This window comes from Protopterus annectens, chromosome 1.part0 (genome assembly GCF_019279795.1).
Source record: "Protopterus annectens isolate FY-2018-M chromosome 1.part0, PAN1.0, whole genome shotgun sequence".
Taxonomy (NCBI): Eukaryota; Metazoa; Chordata; order Ceratodontiformes; family Protopteridae; genus Protopterus; species Protopterus annectens.
In genome coordinates this window covers 1,739,045,419-1,739,066,054 of record NC_056725.1, presented here as the reverse complement: position 1 = coordinate 1,739,066,054, position 20,636 = coordinate 1,739,045,419, and the positions used below count along the sequence as shown (strand labels likewise).

Here is a 20,636-nt window from a genome sequence, read left to right as displayed (position 1 = left end):
TCGAACCATGCCTAGGAAACCGACACCCAGACCGCATGGTCAGGCATCTATGCCTAAAAAATAAATGATAAGAATGGCTGAAGACCTTATTACTTTAATCAGGGGAAGCTAACCTTCCCCCTCTAAAAGACATAGGACTGAATTTGCTTATGATACTTCTGACCAGGATTCTGAAATTTCTGTCTCCTCTCATGACTAGGATTTACCCTTATCTACCTATGAGGATTCTGATACAGAGGACTCTATTCCCTCTGTTTCTCCCCCAGAGGATTTTTCTTTTGGTGAAACCTTGCATACTCTTACGGAGAATTTTCACTGGGAAAGCCAGGATTACTCATTCTAAAAAAGAGGCTTAGAGATTTCTTGCTCCTGCCCCAACACAGGCCTTTAGCTATCCCTCCTGTGCTGGACATTGTTGACGGTACCTTTTTGGAATCTAGCTTGGCCCCTGACTCTTTACCTCCTGCTCCCAGAAAACCTGATAGATATTACAGAGCTCCTGATTCTCACAAGTTCCTTTTTAAAAATCCTACTGCAGATCCTGAGACCATTTCACAGGGACCCATGGGCATTAAGGCTACTACTGCTAAAAATCCTAGCCCTTCTGATAGAGATTCCAGGGCCCTGGATAGATGGGGTAAGAAGGTATACACCTCTGCAGCCTTGGCCATCAGGGCCTTAAATTGCCAGTTTCATATGTTAAAGTATCAGCAGCATATTATTGGATTGCTTAAACAGAAAATGATGTTGATTCCTGATTGTGCTGAAAATAAGGATTTACAGGATTTAATGCATTCTGCTGAACAGGTTGGAAAACATACTTTGCAATGTGGTTTTGATTCACTAGAGGCATCTTGCAGGGCTGCTGTTACCAGGTCTGTACTTAGAAGGCATGCTTGGCTTAAGGAGCAATCTTTGCCAGTTCATGTTAAAACTAAATTGCTGGATGCTCCCTTAAATCAGGACCACCTGTTTGCCAACAAAGCAGAAGAAGTTCTTAAAAAGATGGAGGAAAAAGCTAAATCAATGCAGACTATTAAAGATTTCTTACAAGTGCAGCCTCCTAGATTTAGTAGGCATTGGCCCTCAAAAAGTTGGTCCTTTCCTGCCTCTTCCAGGCCTTCTCAGTTCAAACCCAGAACCAGCAGAACACCCAGGCTTCAGTCCCAGGGTACGCACAGGACTAAGCAGTGGGGGGCTCCCACTCCCAAATCAGGGAGTAGGAAGACTCTCTCTATGGTAAGCTGTCTTAATGACTTAACTTTAAAACTTTAAAGCACTTCTCAACTGACTGCTCCTTTAGGGGGAAAGATTTCTCTGCAAGCAAAAACTGGGACCTCATTACCCAGGACAAATGGGTTTTAAACTTAGTTTCCCAAGGATACAGATTTCACTTCCACACGTTACCAACCCCAAACGGTTGGCCAGATCTACCCCCAAATCAGTGGGCAGAGGCTCAAAAGCAAGTACTCTGTCTCTTAAGATTAAAGGCTATTCAGACTGTACCAGAAGAGGAAAAGGGGCAAGGTTTCTACTCAAGACTTTTCCTGGTACCCAGAAAAGACAACTCATGACATCCTATCCTGGACCTGTCTATCCTAAACACCTTTTTGGTGATTCCAAAGTTCAGGATGCTAACTCTTCACCAGTTACTTCCCATGATAGGCAAAAATGCCTGGTTGGCAGCACTGGATTTAAAGGAAGCCTACCTGCACATCCCAATCAGGGAATCTTGCAGAAGATACCTACGCTTCAAAGCAGACTACATGCACTATCAGTTTTCTGCACTGCCCTTTGGCTTATCTACTGCGCCCAGGATATTCACAAAGTGCCTAGCTCCAGTCATTGCATTTTGCAGGAAAAGAAATATTCAAATATACCCATACCTGGACAATTGTCTAATTCAGGCAAAAAGCCAGGACATACTTCTGAATCATCTAGCATTTGTACAAAAGGTGTTAACTTGTCTGGGGTACACCATAAACTAAAAGAAATCACATCTGATACCCTGTCAACAAATTATATTCCTGGGAGTAAGCTTGAACACAACTTCCCAGATGGCTGCCCTCACGCCAGAGAAACAAATTCATTTGACAGCTTACTTCAAACTAGGGGCCACAAAAACCCTGCTATCTGCAAGGCAAATACTGCAAGCCTTGGGGTTCATGGCCTCGTGCATTCTACTAATTCCATATGCAAGACTGCATATGAGGAAACTACAATGGTATCTAAAAAGCCTATGGTGTCAACATTCTCAAGATCTAAAAGCAATGATTCCTATCATACCTTGCCTACAGTTAGAATTCCTTTGGTGGGCAGAGGCCTGCCACCAAAACAAGGGACTACCATTCACTTTACCCCATGCCGCCCAAACCCTAACAACAAATGCATCAGACTATGCATGGGGGGGCTCACCTGGCAGGGAAGTGCATTTAGGGCAAATGGAACCCAAGTCAAATGCACCTGCATATCAATCGAAAAGAAATGTTAGCTGTACAGAATGCTCTGACAGCCTTCAAGGACCACATTCTTCCAGGACAATTAATGATAAAGACAGACAACACCACTGTTATGTGGTACATAAACAAGCAGGTGGATACCCATTCTTACCCCCCTCTGCAGACTAGCAATGGCACAGGCAAATTCCTGACAGGAAAACTAAATATACTGGTAGACGAACTAAGCAGAATTCTCATGGACCCACACGAGTGGAAACTGGAGCCAAAGATTTTCAACATGTTGATCAACAAATGGGGGATCCCAGATATAGAAATGTTTGCCTCCCCCAGAACTACCAGTTGGACAAATTCTGCACAAGGACTCCCCACAAACAAGCTTGGAATGTGGATGCTCTGTCGTTCAGCTGGAAAAATCTATCATTTTATGCCTTTCCTCCTCTGCCTCTCCTCTCGAAAGTACTACTAAAGATCAAACAGGACAAACCAAGGATGATACTGATTGCACCAGACTGGCCATGCCAACACTGGTACCCCCTCTGGCGCAGTGTGTCACAGCTGGCCCCATGGCACCTACCTTAGTCCCCTACCCTGCTGTCTCAGCATGAGAGCCAGATTCTGCACCCCCAGCTTCAAACCCTGAACTTGGCAGCCTGGCTAATTACCTAATCTCACTGTTACCATCCCTCAGTAAACAAGTGTTGGATGTCATTTTGGAGGCAAGGAGGCCTAGTACTAGAAAATCTTATGCTGAAAACTGGAAAAGATTCTGTGCCTGGAACCAGACTCAAGGGATGGCCACAGCAGTGCCCAATTTACCTTAGATTCTTCAGTACTTAACTGAGATGCTTCACAAGGGCCTTTCCTTTTCCTCCATCAAAATTCACACCTCAGCCATTTCAGCTCATTACAACACAGAACCACCTCTCTTTTCTCACCCACTGCTCAAACAGTTCTTCAGAGGGGCCAAAAACTTAAGACCACCCAGGAGAGCTCCAACTCCAGCCTGGGACCTTAATTTTGTATTGGAAAAACTCACGCTTCCTCCTTTTGACTCAGCTGCAACTGCAGAGTTAAAATTCCTTTCTTGGAAAACAGCTTTCCTTTTAGCAATCACTTCAGCAAGAAGGGTATCTGAATTACAGGCCCTTATGGTAGTTGGAGCCTTTCATCATCTTTCATGCGGACAGGGTGTCCCTCAGGACCAATCCCTCTTTAAGGTGGTATCCAGTGTGGCTCTTAATCAGTCCATTAATTTGCCAACTTTCTTTTCTAATCCACAGAACAAAGGGGAACGGATACTGCACTCCTTAGATGTGCACAGACAACTTAGATTTTACTTGGACAGGACAAAGCAAACCATTTCTAAAAGGATAGGCCATTGCATTCATTTCTGCTATAAGCACCATGGAAAACCTATCCCACAGGGAGATTAGACCCCATTCAACCATTCTGCCTCTACAGCCTTTCTCAGAGGTGTCCCTACCAGAGACATCCTTGAAGCTGCTACCTGGAGTTCTGTGCATACTTTCACCAAGCATTACCATTTGCCAATTTTCAGTAAAAATCCAGAGCTGGCTTTGCCACTGCAGTTTTGCAGGGCCTTATAGCTGGTCCTTATGCTATCTAAATTCCTCCTCCCATCCTTAGCTTTGGGAATCTAACCAAATGTGATGACTGCAACAGTGAAACACGAAGAACATAGTACAGTTGTGTACACTTACAATAAATGTAGATGTCCAAGTGTATTCACTGTTACAGTCCTGGTTACCCACCCTCCAGCCCCCTGACTTCTTTTGGCTATACCTCTGTTCTCCGTTACTGTACATAAAAGCTTTTTGGTGTATTTGCTTTTTTGTTGGAGGTATAACCTTGTATATATATTTAATTGCTTCCCATTAAGGGGGGAACCTGACATCTGGGGCAAGAAAAACTAATGTAATGGCATCGGCTGCATGCTTTATTTCCCTGACTACCTGACGTCACGGACGAAGAGACAGCAACCGATGCAGGACGCAAGACTTTGATAATGAGGGTGACTGAGGGCTACTGCAAGCAGATAACCCAAATGTGATAACTGCAACAGTGAATATACTCGAACATCTACATTTATGGTAAGTGTACACAACTGTACTTTCTCTTAATGCTGAAAGCCTTTCAGGCCCCTTTCCCATTGGGGACTATTGCAGTTCACTCCGACTACATGTCCGTTGTCTGATACATCAGCAAGCAAGGAGGAACCCATTCTTATCCCTTGTGCAGGGAGGCCATGAGTGTGTGGTAGTGAGCGATATCTCCAGACCGCCTTCTAGTTGCAACACACATCCCAGGGAAAACCAGTAGCCAAGGCAGGCAGACTCAGCAGATCAGTCCTGGATCCACACGAGTGGTTCCTCAATCACTCAGTGACGAACGTGATCTTCAGTTGCTGGGGTCAACCTTGCTGTGACTTCTTTGCTTCTTCCCTCAACAACAAATGCAGCAAGATCTTCACTCTGATCCCTCCTCCGGGGGAATCCCCAAGGGATGCACTGGTCCATAATTGACCCCCGTGTCTCCTATATGCTTACCCTCCCTCTTCTCCTAAAGTTTTTTTCAGAAGGCAAGCAGGCTGAAGAGCTCTGTCATCCTTATTGTCCCCTTCTGGCCTCGACAGGTGTGATTCCCTTTCATCTGAAATATCCTCCTTGGATACCAGATCCAAGACAGGACCTCCTTTCTCACCAGTCAGGGGTGTAGTATCCGAACCTTCATGCCCTCAGGCTGACTGCTTGGTTTCTCCACTTCCAACCCTAGTGAGACAGTTCAGGCTTACTTCCCTGGTCCGTAAAATACTTCTACCCTCACAAAAGGCTTCCACTAAGAAAGTCTACACCAGTAAGTGGAAAGTGTTCGTCATTTGGGCTATACATAGAAATATTGATCCCTTCTCAGCACCAGTTTCAGATGTTCTGTTTTGTCTTAGTACTCTCTTTGAGGAGGGTGCTAGCTTTTCTACCACTGAGTTTCAATTAGTTGCTATTTCTAATTTTCACACTGTAAGTCGATCTTGTTCCCTGTTTACTTTTAGATTATGTATATCCTTTATGAAAGGTATTTTCTTGTTGAGGCCTCCGATCAAGGACCCCCTCCCCTCCTTGGAATCTACTGTAGTGTTGCAGGCTTTGTCACTGGGACCCTTCGAACCAGCTGTAAGTTGTGACATGAAGTTTTTGTCATGGAAGACAATCTTTTTGGTAGCTATAACTTCAGCTAAGAGAATTTCTGAAATACAAGCCTTCTCCTCCAAACCTCCTTACATAATTTTTCATAAGGACAGAGTTTCTTTACATACTAGTCCCTCCTTTATGGCCAAAGTAGCCACGGAAAGCAATATCAGCCAGTTCATCCACGTACCAGTGTTCTTTCCAAATTTCACTGATAAAGGGGAGTATGTTCTCCACCTTCTAGACGTTAGACAACTCCATTTCTACTTGCACAGAACCAAACAGCACAGGAAGTCTGACCAACTGTTTGTAGACTTCCCGGCTAATAAATTAGGCCAAGCGGTATACAATGTTACATTAGCAAAACGGATAACTGGCTACATTTCATAAATTTACTCACCCAAGGGCCTAGAATTGTCTTGACTGCCTAGAGAACATTCCACCAGAGCCAAGGCTGCTACTTTCTGCCTTCTCTTCTAGAACCTCCATTGACAATATTTGCACAGCAGTGATATGGCCTAACAGTCACACCTTTGTGTCGCACTACAAGTTGAATATCATTTCTAGGAGCAGGGCTTCCTTTGGCTCGATGGTGCTCTGGCATACCCTTCCATGCGGGCCACCCAGGAGTTGCGTATCTTGGGACTCTGACCCTGTTGTGAGGAGGAATGAAGAAGACAACATCAGATTAAAAGGTTATGTCTTACCATAAGTTGGCATCTGTGTTGTATAGTGTCATTCCTCCTCACCTTCCCACCCAACCATCTCCCTGCCTCTTTTCTCTAGAGGATCATGGAACATGATGGGAAGCATAAGTCTCATGTCTGAGCCTCATCTGCCATTCTTTTGCTGTATGGGTGTTGGATGTATGGAATCAGCAAACTTGATCAGAGGTGCTTGGGTGGATGTAATGCATTATGGGTAAGAGGGAGGAGCTCAAGACTTAAATCCAAGTCTGAAGAATGTGGTCGAGCTGGATCTGAAGGTCGGATCTGAGACCCTATCCTGAGGAGGAATGAAGATACATAACAGATGTAAGACACAGCCTTTTTTTTTTCATTTTATCCTACTCACTAGCTATAACGGAATGCTTTCTATCTTCCCTAATAACTCCCAAATAATTACAACTACCCATTCCTTAAATTCCTCTCTTTTTAACAGGTAGGTGGGGAAGCTCCAATGTCTCATCGTTAACTTCTTTACCCTGTATTTTTATCTTAGTAATTATTGGTGCACGATGTGAAATAGTTATTTGAATGTTTATCACACTTCTCAAATAAATGGGCCTGGTCCTGTGAAATATAATTTCTGTCAAGTCTAGGCCAGTTAGTGCACCTTGGGGAATAATATGTAAATTCTCTCCGAGTTCCTGCTACTGAGTTCATATCCTTTGTACCAGGTATTTTAATTAATTTCTTCAGAGGTCTACCATCTTTTGTTATATTTCCCTTCTAGGTCCCCCAGATACATCCTTATTGTTGCAATTCAAATTAGGTTTGCCACCTATAAGTAAAGTTCCTTGCTGAAAGCTGTTTACTTCTCTGAAAAACTTTTAAACTCCAAAGTAGCAGTTTTAGGTGTAATATAAATATAATATAAATATATGCTAGTTTAATCCTCATCCCTTGTCCATAACGCCTTACTACTACAGGTCTGCCACTATTATCTTTTTTCCTCCTTTTCTATCACTAGTGGAGCTTCTCTGGCAATTAATTTATGTACTCCTCTTTTCCTTTGTCCCTGAAAATTATGCAGAATATCCATCCTGCAACCCTTTCTTTATCAAATTCACATGTTCACTTCTTTCCAAATATGTCTCCCTTAGTATTGCTATTTGCACTCTGTATTTCTCAATACAATTAATTATTATTTCCTTTTTGTTTTCACCTGTGAGATCATTAACATCCAAAGATAGCATTGAAAGAGTCGCCATTATAATGAGAAGTCATTATTCCCACCTGTTATATATGGCAACATTTAAATATCTAATTCATGGTTAAAAAGGTTGAAGTATAAGCTTTTCCAGTTGCCTCTGTAGCTATTTCCTATTTTATTATGATGTTGAAAGAGTCAATGGCACTTTAAAGTTTTCTTATTGGCTTTCTAAATCAGGATGTTTAATTTCTGAGTTTTACCAGGATCTAATATGATGTTTATAAGCAATTCTGTGTTTTTAACATACCAAAGAAAACTCAAGATTGTCTTGTTAAATTTCTTTAAATATGTTTTATTTGGGATAAGAGCAGAGGATTGACCATTATGTAAAACTTTGGTTCTTTCTAGCATTTATGGATGTATTTATGGTAATGTAGTTTTACTTTTGTGTTTCTATCACATTTCCTTTTAATGCTGGAATTGCTAGTCGTGTTTGTGGTTTTAAATTTGTAAAGTAATGACTTATGTTAATTATTTATCCAATCAGATTGTCTTGGATAGGGTTTTTAATGTGGTTGCTAGTCACTTTGTTTCATTCTGATGAAGTCTCGTATATCTGGGATGAAAGCGCTCAATAAATAGTGCGAATAAGTGGTTTTAGCCTCAGTTCTGGTGTCCTGTTTGTTTTTTACATTGTTTTGTTGTTCCTAGTGTTTTGAGTATCTACTTCTAAAAGCAAAAAAAAATCTATAAAAAATATTATGAAAATAATTACATTGTAACTTGTATCCCCCCAAAAAAACAGAAGTACAAAAACTACCCATGAAAGAGAAGCAGATGCAAAGTAAACATTTGTAAAAGATCTTTAAAAAAGAAATATGTATGTAACAATTTAAGAGCTGATCGTGAGACTAAGAACCAAGTTCTTGCAGGTACTGAAATGATTATAAGTAAATGTTTAATATTGTTGTATGAAGCCCTTGATCTGCATGCTTTTGTGTTTAATTTAAATGATCTCTGTAATATTAGTGCATAATAAATTTATATGAAAAGGAATGCAGCATATGTTGTATATATATAGCTTTAACCGATAGTGTCTAGCTGTAATGAATTTGCATGTTGTGTAGTATACATTCCTTCTTGAAGTTCACTTTGAATGAACACGTAATGGAGTCTAGAATCTCTTTTGTAGTGTTTGTTATTTACTGAGCTTCCTGAAGGTGGGGAACAGCTGCCTTGGGATAGCTGTGACAACTAAACAAACTAGATAGACTTGTTCTCCTTTTGTTAGCTGTTTCTGTGTTATGTGAAAAGCAGCATAGGCGTCGAAGTTATGGGTCCTTTCATCGATAGAGGTTTAAGGGTTTTGCACCATTTGATATGTGTGGCTGCAGGAATGGAAGATGAGTTTTCTATCTTGATAGGATGAAGTAAAGCTGCATTATGCAGCTTATTTGAATTGAAAGGTCACTGTATGACTGTGAATCATATTCCTGCTGTAGCACTTAACATCAGTTTGGGTACTTAAGTTTTTTTTTTTTTTTACTCAAAAGCGGTAATTTGTATGTATTCCCTAAAAGTATTTTTTTGATGTGGGCAACTGTGCTCAGAATCCATTCATTTCAGCGAGGTACTAACCACACCCCTTTCTCTCCATTTATGTCATGTTTGAGCACAAGGGCATGTTTGCCTGAGAGGGGACAGTAATTAAAGTTCAGAATTAAGTATGGTGACTGAATAATGCTTCATAATTATTTATTACTTTTTAACCAGCAAGCAACTTGAATAAGTATTCTGAGCCTGCCAGCTATGGCAGTATTTGAGTGTTAAGTGTACTATTGATTATTTTTAGGTATGTGAGGAAAGGGGCAAAGAATTGATATAGGGTCAGAATGGATTAAGTTGTGATTAGAGAAAGTAGATTACACTTATTTTAGTGCACTGGAGAAAAGCTTTACAGTTGGCTGACAGGTTGTGCTTGTAAAGAGCAGAAATTCCCTATAAACTCTCAGAAGACATACTTGCCTCTTGGAACTGGTAGACATAATATTATTTTGACGTGTAGTGATAATCTGCAGCTGTAGCTGGGAGATCATGACATTTCTGAGTCAAGTGGTGGCACTTCAGACATGTATTCAGTGCAGTGACACAGTCTTTGAAAGGGAAAAAAAACAAGTAGACTGCATTGGTTGTTTATAATTTTTGGTGAGGAGGATTGCAGGATATTAAGTTTATGCCTAGTAGGTGATCTGAACCATGAATGGTGAGAGCAAAGAGTATACCTTACTAACCTTCATTGCACCATGGACAGAATGGCATGACCTAATATGTGCTTTGAGATTCATCTGTAGTACAATATCATGCTTCATTATATAGAGTTTCTATTCTGTATCGAACAAAATTTATTCCAGCACACAAGATGGAAAATGTTTTAAAATTTTAGTTTGGAATAACTGGACAACCTTTCAGAAATGGACTATTTGTGGTCAGTCTTCAAAGTAGATATGCATCACATTTCATTTTTTTTTCTTTGAGTTCAGTGTCTGTGCAGTTTTCCTAGCAGTACCCAGAGTGCATTTGTACTAGACATATTTTTGCATCTGCAGTCCACTTGTAAGTGGCTAACGTAACTAAGTTACTCACATACATACACTTTGAGGGAAGGAATAGGCAAGCCAGTGGCAGGACAGTGGATGGTGGGAGCTCTAGGAACAAGTTTATGAGGATTCCAGTGTAACATATTCCAGCAACATTAGTTTGCTACAGGATGTGTTTAAAAATAATTGGAACATTGTATGCGCTGATGAGTATGTTAGGAAATTAGTTGTCAATACACCACATTATGCATTTAAAAACAATAAATCCTTGAAAAGACTACTTTGTGGTCCTAAATTGAATCAGCACAATATTAGTCTTACTGCAGGTTCTGAATATGGTACTACAGCATGCCAGGGATGTAACTTTTGTAAGTACCTGGATAGCTCAGGCAGGTTCTGTCATCCTGACACAGGTTGTTGTGTCTTTTGGCTTTTCCCGGTTAGGGGTCGCCACAGTGGAACTCCAGTCCGCTAATGATTGGCAGTAGATTTTTACGTGCCGAGTTGCCGGCCCTGATGCACAACCTTCAAGGAAGGTACGCCCATTCATGCATGTCTCCACACAGAAGATGCTCTAGCTGAGAATCGAACAGGACGTCTTACTGTGAGGCGACAATGCACCACCACCGCAGTGTCCTCATCCTGACACAGGTAAAGAATTTAAATTCAACTTAAGAGGTAATTGCAGTAATACACATTTGGTGTATTTGAGTTACTGCATAGTCTGCTCTTAGTTTTATGTAGGGATGACTACACGTAGGCTACGAGATCGGGTTAGGCAACATCTTTATGATATCTCCAGAAAAACTGAAACTAATGCTTTAGCCAGGCACATACTGGCAGTGGGGACAGAACATGAGTTTAGGTTTATGGTTGTTGAATTAGTTACAGCGACTTTAAGAGGTGGGGCAATCAGAAACAGAGTGGAGAATAAGGAGATGGAATGGATCATTAGGATGAGGGCCAATATGGGCAAGGGCTTGAATGACAAGTTATCCATACAGCCAGTTTTGGTGAATAGACCTTTACTAAGATAAACATTCACCACAACAGTTTTATATGTATATTTATATATATATATATATATATATGGGTCTACTTCATTTGCCTGACAACTCAAATGACTGACACTCATTTGCCTGACAGCTCATTTGCTCGACAAACTTTCTAGGTGGGGGGCTTCGCCCCCCACACCCCCCTGATGTGGGGGGCTGTGCCCCCCACACCCCCCCAACTATATATAACAACTCCACGGTCGCACAACAGTGGGGAGGGGGGCAAATCCCAGGTTTTTGCCTTGATTACTTTTTGTCGAGCAAATGAGCTGTCAGGCAAATGAGTGTCAGTCATTTGAGTTGTCAGGCAAATGAAGTAGACCCATATATATATATATATATATATATATATATATATATATATATATAAAATATCTATCTTATGTCTGCGACGCGTATTTTATATGTTTTATGTGACTGGTGTCATGATTTATTTATTTTAGTACGTTATTGTATTTTTAAATGTTAATTGAGTAATTTATTGGTTGCAACGTTCTATTGGTTAACTGGTATTTAAATAGTTGAAAGTATTTTGCTCAAATTGTCTGATAAAGCAGCTTGGCTGCAAAAGCGCTCACCCTTGAATTAAAACTTGTGAAACATTTTATCTGCTGCGGTTTGGTGCTCTAGATGTGTTTTTTTCATTATCTGTTCTTTGCTGGAGTACTGATTTGTCTACACAGCCGATTTGTTTTGGACTTGTATAAGTTACTTCATAGTTCTGATGATATGGCAGCGGTTTGCTTGCTACTTGAACTGACTGACTGACTATATTTCTCTTTTCATATAGTTGATGAGAACATCTGCTGATCTGTTCCGCCTGGTCCCCTTCTTGATATTTGTTATTGTGCCCTTCATGGAGTTCTTACTTCCCGTGTTTCTGAAGCTCTTCCCAGAAATGTTGCCGTCAACATTTGAGACTGAATCCAAAAAGGTTTGTGTAGCAACTGATGAAAGTTTTAATGTTTTAAAAGTTCAATTTTAGCAGTGTGTATTTATTCCTGTAGCTGTAAAGTTCAGAAATAGTTTCTGAGTGTATGTATTAATACATGCATTTAATTTAACTGCTTTTTATTTTGTATTGATTATCGGTCTTTAACTGTTTTCTCATAGTCAGATTTCTGTGTCCTTTTCAGTAGCTTGCATCTTGCAACATACATGATGAAATCTTTGCACTCTTGTCAGTAGGACTTGAAGCAAAGGGTGGCATCATAGTAATTCCTGAACAGATTATTCATCCAGTGGTAAGAGTGTGAAATGCTACCATCACTGATACTTCTTATGCATTCAGCAAGCAGCAGTTTGTCTTTTGATACTGAATACTTTTTGCAAATTCATCTGGTTACTGTTTGATATTATCTTCAGTGCCCTTTACTTAGCATCTGTATAATTGTTCCCTTTGTCTCCCCAGTATGACTTCTTTCCAGAGATGATTCTTAGAAAATGCCAGGCAACTAGGCCAAGAAGCCATTAACACTTTTCCCTTACCTACCCTAGCCCTTAACCTCCCATTTCAAGAAGGGACAGGTCAGTCATACCAGGGGTGAATTTATGAGTGCCCATCCAGTTATTTAATTCCCTTTTGAAGGAAGATAGTGAATCACTTATTTTGGAGAAGATATTTGTGCCAAAGAAGGGGTGGGTGCTGTGTATCTCTATACGTTATTTTGTTTATTTGTTGAAGTAGATTTAGGTCTCTGGACTTACTATTTGTAGGACAGTTTGATTTATGAAGGTATAAGAGGTCTGTACTACTAGATCCCTTATAGCTCGAGACACATATCACCAGTAAAACATCTGTAGGATACTGAACACAGGGTAGAGCTTCTAGTCTCACCTGGTCTTTCAGGTTTTTAAGCTCTTGATCTTTTCAGTTAGGTGCTAATGTGGTCTTCCAAATTGCCTGATCTGTCTAGTAAGATGCAGCTCAAAGGGGGCATAGTATTTCTAAATAAAAGCCTGTTGTCTTTAATATTAGAATGATTGGAAAATATCGCTGATCAAAAAAAGGATGAACTATGGCATGTCTGCAGCTAATGAGGTTCGGCCAGCATGCAAGTATAAAGACTTGTTAAGACTTAAAACAAGTGAAAGCAAAAGTCTTGGGCATTCAGAAGCCATATATCTGAAAAACTTGTATGTTCTTAAGGTGTCATTTGCATATATCCCATGGGCCTCCACTACAGGAGTTTTAAGGTAGTATACCGTGAGGAGTCTAGCTAGTTTTTGGTATGGTTTGTCACTATCACCTTTTTATCCTTTGGTTTGGTTTACAATATTAATGTAAAGAGTGTAAATTAATGAGGTAAACTATATTTAGTATTAAAACTGCTGTTATGGTTTAAATTTCTTAAAAAAAATAATTAAATCGTAAAGTCTGGACTAATAGCTCCTAGTTTATAGTATGTAATATAAAATAAATGAAGGAAGGAGATAGTATTTAACACTAAAAAGTGATGTTATTGCTATGATTCCTTAAAGTTATTTAAAAGTAGAATTTGAACAAACCACTAAAACAATATATATAGTAATAATCCATCATAATGCGCTCATAAGCACAGTTTAAGATGCTACATTTGCAGTTGTTCGGTATGTTAAGGTTCGTACTAGGAGACAGATTGAAACTGAAAAGACCTGTGTCTGTCAAAGTTAGTGTTGTGCAGCACTTTGTGGAGTGGCATCCAACACAATTAAGCTGACAGGACAAACTGAAAGAGCCAATAGAATGACAGGGCTTAAGCCAATAACGTCTTCCTCTCAGAATAGCAGCATTATATTCCCTGCTACAGAACAGTCACTACTGGTCCTCAGAAATCTAACACCCTAAAAAACACAGATGAAAAACTGCAGATATATGTGAAAACGGAGGTAAATACAAAAAAAATCCACTTGATAACTCGTTTGTTATACATCAGTAAACAACTTATAGTACATCAGATTGAAAAAAAAAAAAAAAACATTTGTTCTGTTTTGGAAAAGATGTTGAACTTCAACACTTTGCTGTTAAAATGAATACTAAATGCATAAAAAAAATTTATAAGCAGACATGCAACAAATGGTAGCAGTAAAGCAGCCTTAAAATATATCAGCAGAATAATAGAATGTTGATTCACTAGGAATGTTCCTCATAGTGGTGTGTTAAAACATAAATGTAGTGTGTGCCTAGTATTAAGATGCATACTCCTGAACAAATGATACTTCAGTGTTTTACTAAAAGAGGCCACAGTATCAGTCAGATGTCTGAAGGTAATAGACTTCAGTAGGCAGGAGCGAGTTAGTGAAAAGTATCTCCTGGCAAAAATTTCAAGTCACACTGTGGAGATCACTAGGAGCCCTTCCTCAGAGGAACAGACATGGCACATCAGAGTGTAATTTATCACCACCTTAGGGTCGTCAGGACCCTGATCATGAAGGGCTTAGTAAGTCAGACTTTGAATCTAGTAGTTAGGCCTTGCTGCAACAGGTATCCAGTATAAATCATGCAGAAGTGGGGTATTATGTTGAAACAAGGTGTACCACACACTGGAATGGTTGCAAGATTTTTGACCTGTTGTAGATGTTCAGGTTCAGAATCTGAGAGTTCCAGATACAGAGCATTGCTTGTCAGGACTGAAGTATACTAGTGTTTGAATAATCAAAGCAGGTTTATTATGAGGGATGAAATGTTAGGCGTTGAGAACTTCCTGAGGAGAAAGTATAATGGCCTGACAGTAGCAGGCACCTGTTCTTGGAATGTTAGATTGTTTTGAAGAATAAATCCAAAATGTCTTTACAAGGTTTAACTTGAATTGACTGTGTGCCATTCAGTCTATCATGAAATCTAGACAGTCCTCAAAAGTAGTAAATTCAGCATTTGCTCATGAGAAAAGAAAATCTGTCATTAAATATCAGCACAGCAGTGACTTATCTATGACCTCTTTGAGTGGTAGCATATACATGCTGAAACATAATTTAGCTACCACTAAACCCTGTAGTATCCAGCAGTCTGTTGAGAACCTAGAAGGATAATGGACACCAGAGACTACATGCTGGAAGCATCCAGACAGATAAGAGGAAAACCAGTCAAGGATGGTGGAGTTGAATCCATACATAGTAAATGCAAAGTCATTTAAATAGAATTTCATGGTACACAGTGTCACATACAGTAGGAATCAAGGAAGACCAAAACAGAAATTGTTTATCCCTTACCAACAAAAGGTTGTTATTAGAGCCATCTTAGAGCTATGTTTTTCCCTTATTATAGACTGCCTGAAGATTTATTAGATGTAGCTTGTTAGCAGGAATTCAGTTAGATGTGCAGTTCTGCAGTTTGTCAGAATTCAGGAGATAGTTTTTTGATGACAAGAATATTCAGTTCCTGTTTTGAAAAAGTAGGAAAATAGCCAGTCCTCAGAAAAGATCTGGAAATCTGGAAAATGACTAACTTATGGATTTCAGGTAAGTCATCAAAAGCTTGACAGGCCAATTACCCAACCTTGCAGTGGTTGGCTACACTTTCTCATGGCTTTTTTGTAAATCATTATAGTAAAGGTCGGCTGAGACACCTCATCTGAGAAACTAATCTGCAGTAATCATTGGAGGCCACATAGACCACATAGAGGAGTCTGTGCTTAACTGAGGACTCCTTGCCTACAAAGAACCATGTAGCCACTTTGTAGTCAGCTGAAGAAAATACTTTTTGAGTAAATAGCTAGGGCAGACTCTGTAGTCTGTCAACAACAGCAAAGTATGGCTGGACAGTTAGACATGTTGGATATCTCCTCTGACAGAAAAGCTGCCTACTTTCTTGGAGATCTTTATATAATTTGCAGCATAACGAGCATTTGAAGCATGCTTGTTCTTGAAAATGTAAGTGCTCTGTTTTTGTGTTTAATTATGATATTAAAAAATGCAAGCTGCATAAATATTATCCTTAAGTAAAGAAGTTGCAAATATATGATGTACACAAAATACAGATTAATTTTGAACTGTGACTGTACTGCATTGTCAAAAAAGTTAACTGGTAATGTTTTGAAGTGACAGAGTGTGCCCAAAAGAATAGCAGTGCAAATGTATGAACCATGAAGTCAGTTGACAACAGTTATTTACATTCCTTTATCATAGAAGGAACAGTAATCCAGTCTAGTCTACCCTTTTTAGAGCCTTAGCATCTTACATCTCATCCATCCTTACCTTACCTCTTCCCCTTCTTCCACTTGCCCCATGCTGTCTGGAATACTATTGTGGATTTTCTTTCCACCATCTATTCCAATAGTTTACTCTGTAGGTCTGCAGCTCTCTCCATGAAGTACTTTTGAAGATACAGGGGGGTAGTTATTACCTGTGGTGTACTGCCTGTGCCACTTATGTCCTTAGAATGGTCACATTACACCTCTCTGTCATGATCATGTGCACCAGTGCCATGTTTCATCTATCTCTTCTTGTCTCAAGTGATAAGCGGTGTAATTCTATGTCTTCTGAGAATAATCCTTCTCTTCCATTCCATGGATCTTCCTGGTAGTTTTCCTCATGATTCCTTGTAGTTTGATGTCTGTTTTCTTAATTGCCCCCAAAATGGCTTGCAGGACTGACTGCATAGTCTTACCAAGGCTTTGTAGAGAAGAAGCATTACCTCTTTGTTTCTCTAATTTGTCCTTTTGAGAATACAGCTCATCGTTCTGCTTAGTACTGCTACTAAACATAATGATTAGTAGCAGTACTAAACAGAATGATGGAATGTTTAGTACTGTGACTGTCCTCTTGGTATTCTGTCCAAGATTGATTAACATCATCATATCCTTTTCCTGTTGTGTTACCATCATGTCCACTCCTCCCAGCTGATTATTCATTCTTGGGTTGTGTTCTAAGTGAGATAGTGTGCATATGTTTCCATTAAATCTTCCGCTGCCACAGGTCTGCACACTTGTTCATCCTTTCCAAATCCTTTGCGTGTGTCTTCCACTCCCATCCTCTACTGCTGCACCTGTCTTTGAGACATCAGCAAAGAGGTGATCCTGTTCTGTCTTGGGTTCCTGTGTAGGTACTAGGCTGGCAGTAGAGGAGACCATTGGGGATCCTACTCCAAAGTCTCAGTTACCTGAGGCACTGTGTGGTTAAGTGACTTGCTCAAAGTAGGAAAGTGAGGGTAGAGGTACTCAAACCCTGTACCAGAGGAACTGCAGCTCCAACATTAAACATCTGTACCAACTGCAAGACTTCCTCCATATATGTCTGAGATGCAGACACACTGAAGAGTACTTTACCCAGGCCAGTGTTGTACTCAACTAGTCACATTGCTAATTCCTTACATTGGCCCTGTCATCATAACCCTTTGTGTCCTACCTTTCAACCATGCAGCAGTTCAGTTTCTCTGCCTTGGTTATTCTCCTCAGCTACTCCAGTTGTTTTTTTTTTTTTTTTTAATCAGCTGAGCCAAAAGTCTTGCTGTCATCCAGGTTGGCTATACCTGCTGTTATACTCCCCTGTCAGGTCACGTGAAACTTGCTAATAAAACTGATTAGGTTTGACTGGCAGCTCTTTCTAGCTTTGAACTCGTATTAGTTTATGTTTTGGACAATGTTGTCTTCTAGAAATGCTACTGGTCTTCTCATCAGGATTCCCTGCCACTGTTGTTAAACTAACATACCTGTAGTTCCTTGGACCCCCCCCCCACCATTCAGAGGTATCACATTTGGTGTGTTCCACTCCTTTGGCACATCCGTATTAGCTAGTGATCTGTTGAAAATCTCCATTGGTGGTCTGCCATTATACTGACAAAATCTTTGAAGACTTTGAGAGGCTATCCATTTGCTTGTTGTGCCCTACCCTCCTTAAGGGCAGCTAGTTCCCTCTGAACCTCCTTCCTGTCTGTCCTGGTGTCTTTCCACTGTCCTCATTCTTCTCTGCCTCCGTCTCAGCATGGCCACCCCTATGCTTTCCTTTGCGAAGAATGAAACAAAGTATTTATTCATTGTAGGTCTTATCTTCTTATCTTTTTCCTTCATTGCTAGCATCCCATTCCTGTGTAGTCACACTGGCCTTTTCTTTTTATGTTTTTCCTTGGCAATGAGCATTGTGAATCTCTGACCCATTCCTGTAGTGTGTCCAGCCTTCTAAACCTCAGCCACCACTCTTAGCACAGAGTAATCCTCACTTTAAAAATCTCACACCATTGCCTTTTTTTTTTTTTTTTTTTAATTCTTACTCTTCCCCCTACTCTAAAGTTTACATCTGCATGATCACCGTTGACCAACTGTTACTTAAACTGGAAGTCTGTGAAACTCCCTTATAGCTTAGGACTAGATTTTAAATTCCATTCTTTTTTAATTTCTCCACGTCTTTTGGGTTTCTAATACCATGACTGGAATGGACCCCAATCCTAAGTCAAAGTAAGATTAAAGTTAATGAAATTAGTATTGTTTCAATCTTTGATGTCAGCCAGTAGTGCTCTTCACAGCACCTGCAGTGTGCCCAGTAATGACTCCTTCTGCAGTTCATATGGAGTTCCATGTAACATATCTAAATATGATTGTAAATTCTTTTTTATAAGACCCGTTGCTCCTACTACTATGGGACTGTCTGGGTATCTTTTCTTCCACATTGCTCGTGTTTCTGCTTGCAGATCCTGATATTTTATGACTTTGTGTGTCTCTGTACTCAAGACACTGTAGTCACTGGGTGTGGCAATTTCAATGATCAATGCTACTCTTGTCATCTTTTCTTGGACCACTATATCTGGTTTTCTAGCATCTATCTTTTGGACTGTTGGTAATGGATGATCGCAAGTGATGTAGACTTCTTCATTTTCTATGATGCTTTGTGGCTCATTTTTCCAGTTTTTTTCTGCCACTTCAATACCATAAGGTTTGCACAATCCCCAGTGCAACAGTCTTGACACATTATTATGCCTTTCAGTGTACAGTCCTTCTGCCATTAGTATGTCGCAGCCAGCAACGAGGTGTGAAACTGTTTCCAGTTTGGTTTTACAAAAGCTATATTTGTCTGTTTCTCCCGCATGTTCAATGGACTTTATAAACCAACGTGTACGCAGCCCACTATCTTGGGCCACCAATATTAACCTTTCATCTCTTGGTTTGAATTCGCCTCTCCTTAACCATTCCTGTGTTCTTTCCTGATCAACATGAGGTTCTTCCAGACTTTTTCTATACTTGCAAATATATTTATGCTTTTTCCACATTTCTTGCCTTCTCATCTGATCCTTCACCTTATATTCTTTCTTTTGTTTTTCGGCACATTCAATTTCTGCATGACTTTTACCTACTTGTGGTTTGATGTCCATTCCTACTTGACACTGATAAGCTTCTGCTAGATTAAGCAGAGAAGTCATCTTAGATGTATTCTCCTCATGTTTCAAAACTTTCACTACGTTTGGGTCTTGTGAGGTTGGCAGATATGTGTGGAGTCCCACAACTGCAAATCTGTACATACAATCAATTTCAAGGAGGCCCATCCCTTCTTCGCAACCGGGAATATATATATATATATATATATATATATATATATATATATATATATATATATATATATATATATATAATCTTGGGGGTCTATATTACATCATCGAATACTTAAATATGCGAACGATGATTAATCGACCCCATGTAAGAGAAAGCTTGCAATGTCAAAACCCCAGAACAGAGATATTTTTCCTTAGGGAAAAAAATTGATGTTCCAAAAAAAAAAAAAAAATTTAAAACAGTACATGAAGTGGGGGACTTTGCCCCCCCCCCCCCACACCACCCCTACTTAAATATACCAACTCTGAAATTGCACTACAGTGCAAACACGGCAAAGTAATGGAAGCGGCAAGCAAATTCTTTCCCAGGGAAAGAATCCGCTTAAAAGCCACTTTGTTATTTTGCCTTTTCATTCTTTTACGGTCGATCAAAATGCATTCGACAGAATGCGTCTTCGATCACGTAATAGGAACCCTAATCTTGGTATGCACTGATTTTTTTTTATAAATCATTTGGTGAGCATGAAGCATCCTTCTTATTTTCCTATCTAATCTATCCAACACATTTTGGGGCTGGTCAGTCACCCCAAAACTGTAATTTAGGATAGAAAGAACAAATTGGTTTATAGCTTGGAATTTGTTCCCAGATGTCCGTGCTGTTTTCAGGATTAATTTAAGTCTTCTGAAGTATTCCTTACTAAGTTTTATTCACATTTGTTCATGTTTTATTGTTGATCCTTCAATTCCCAAATATCTATACATTCCTAATTGCTCAAGTTCTTTTATATCACGTTCTTGTCCTAAACTGATATTTTCCTGGCGTTGCAGTTTTCCTGCTTTAAAGGTTGCTTTTGCACATTTATCAAGAGTAAATGACATTCTTATATCATCTGAAAAAGTTTTGACAACTTGCAGTTGTGCTTTCAGTTCCTGAACTGATGAGTTATACAGTTTTAAATCATCGACAAAGAGAAGGTGAGAAGTCTTTACAC

General features: G+C 39.8%; 1 protein-coding gene across 1 annotated transcript in view; it reads left to right on the top strand.

The window, feature by feature from the left end:
* Positions 1-20,636, top strand: part of LETM2 (leucine zipper and EF-hand containing transmembrane protein 2) — a 1,071,376-nt gene that overhangs the window by 231,367 nt on the left and 819,373 nt on the right. The window contains exon 4 of the mRNA XM_044068981.1: positions 11,980-12,123. Within this exon, the coding sequence (XP_043924916.1) occupies positions 11,980-12,123 (144 nt within the window). The remainder of the gene's footprint in view (positions 1-11,979; positions 12,124-20,636) is intronic.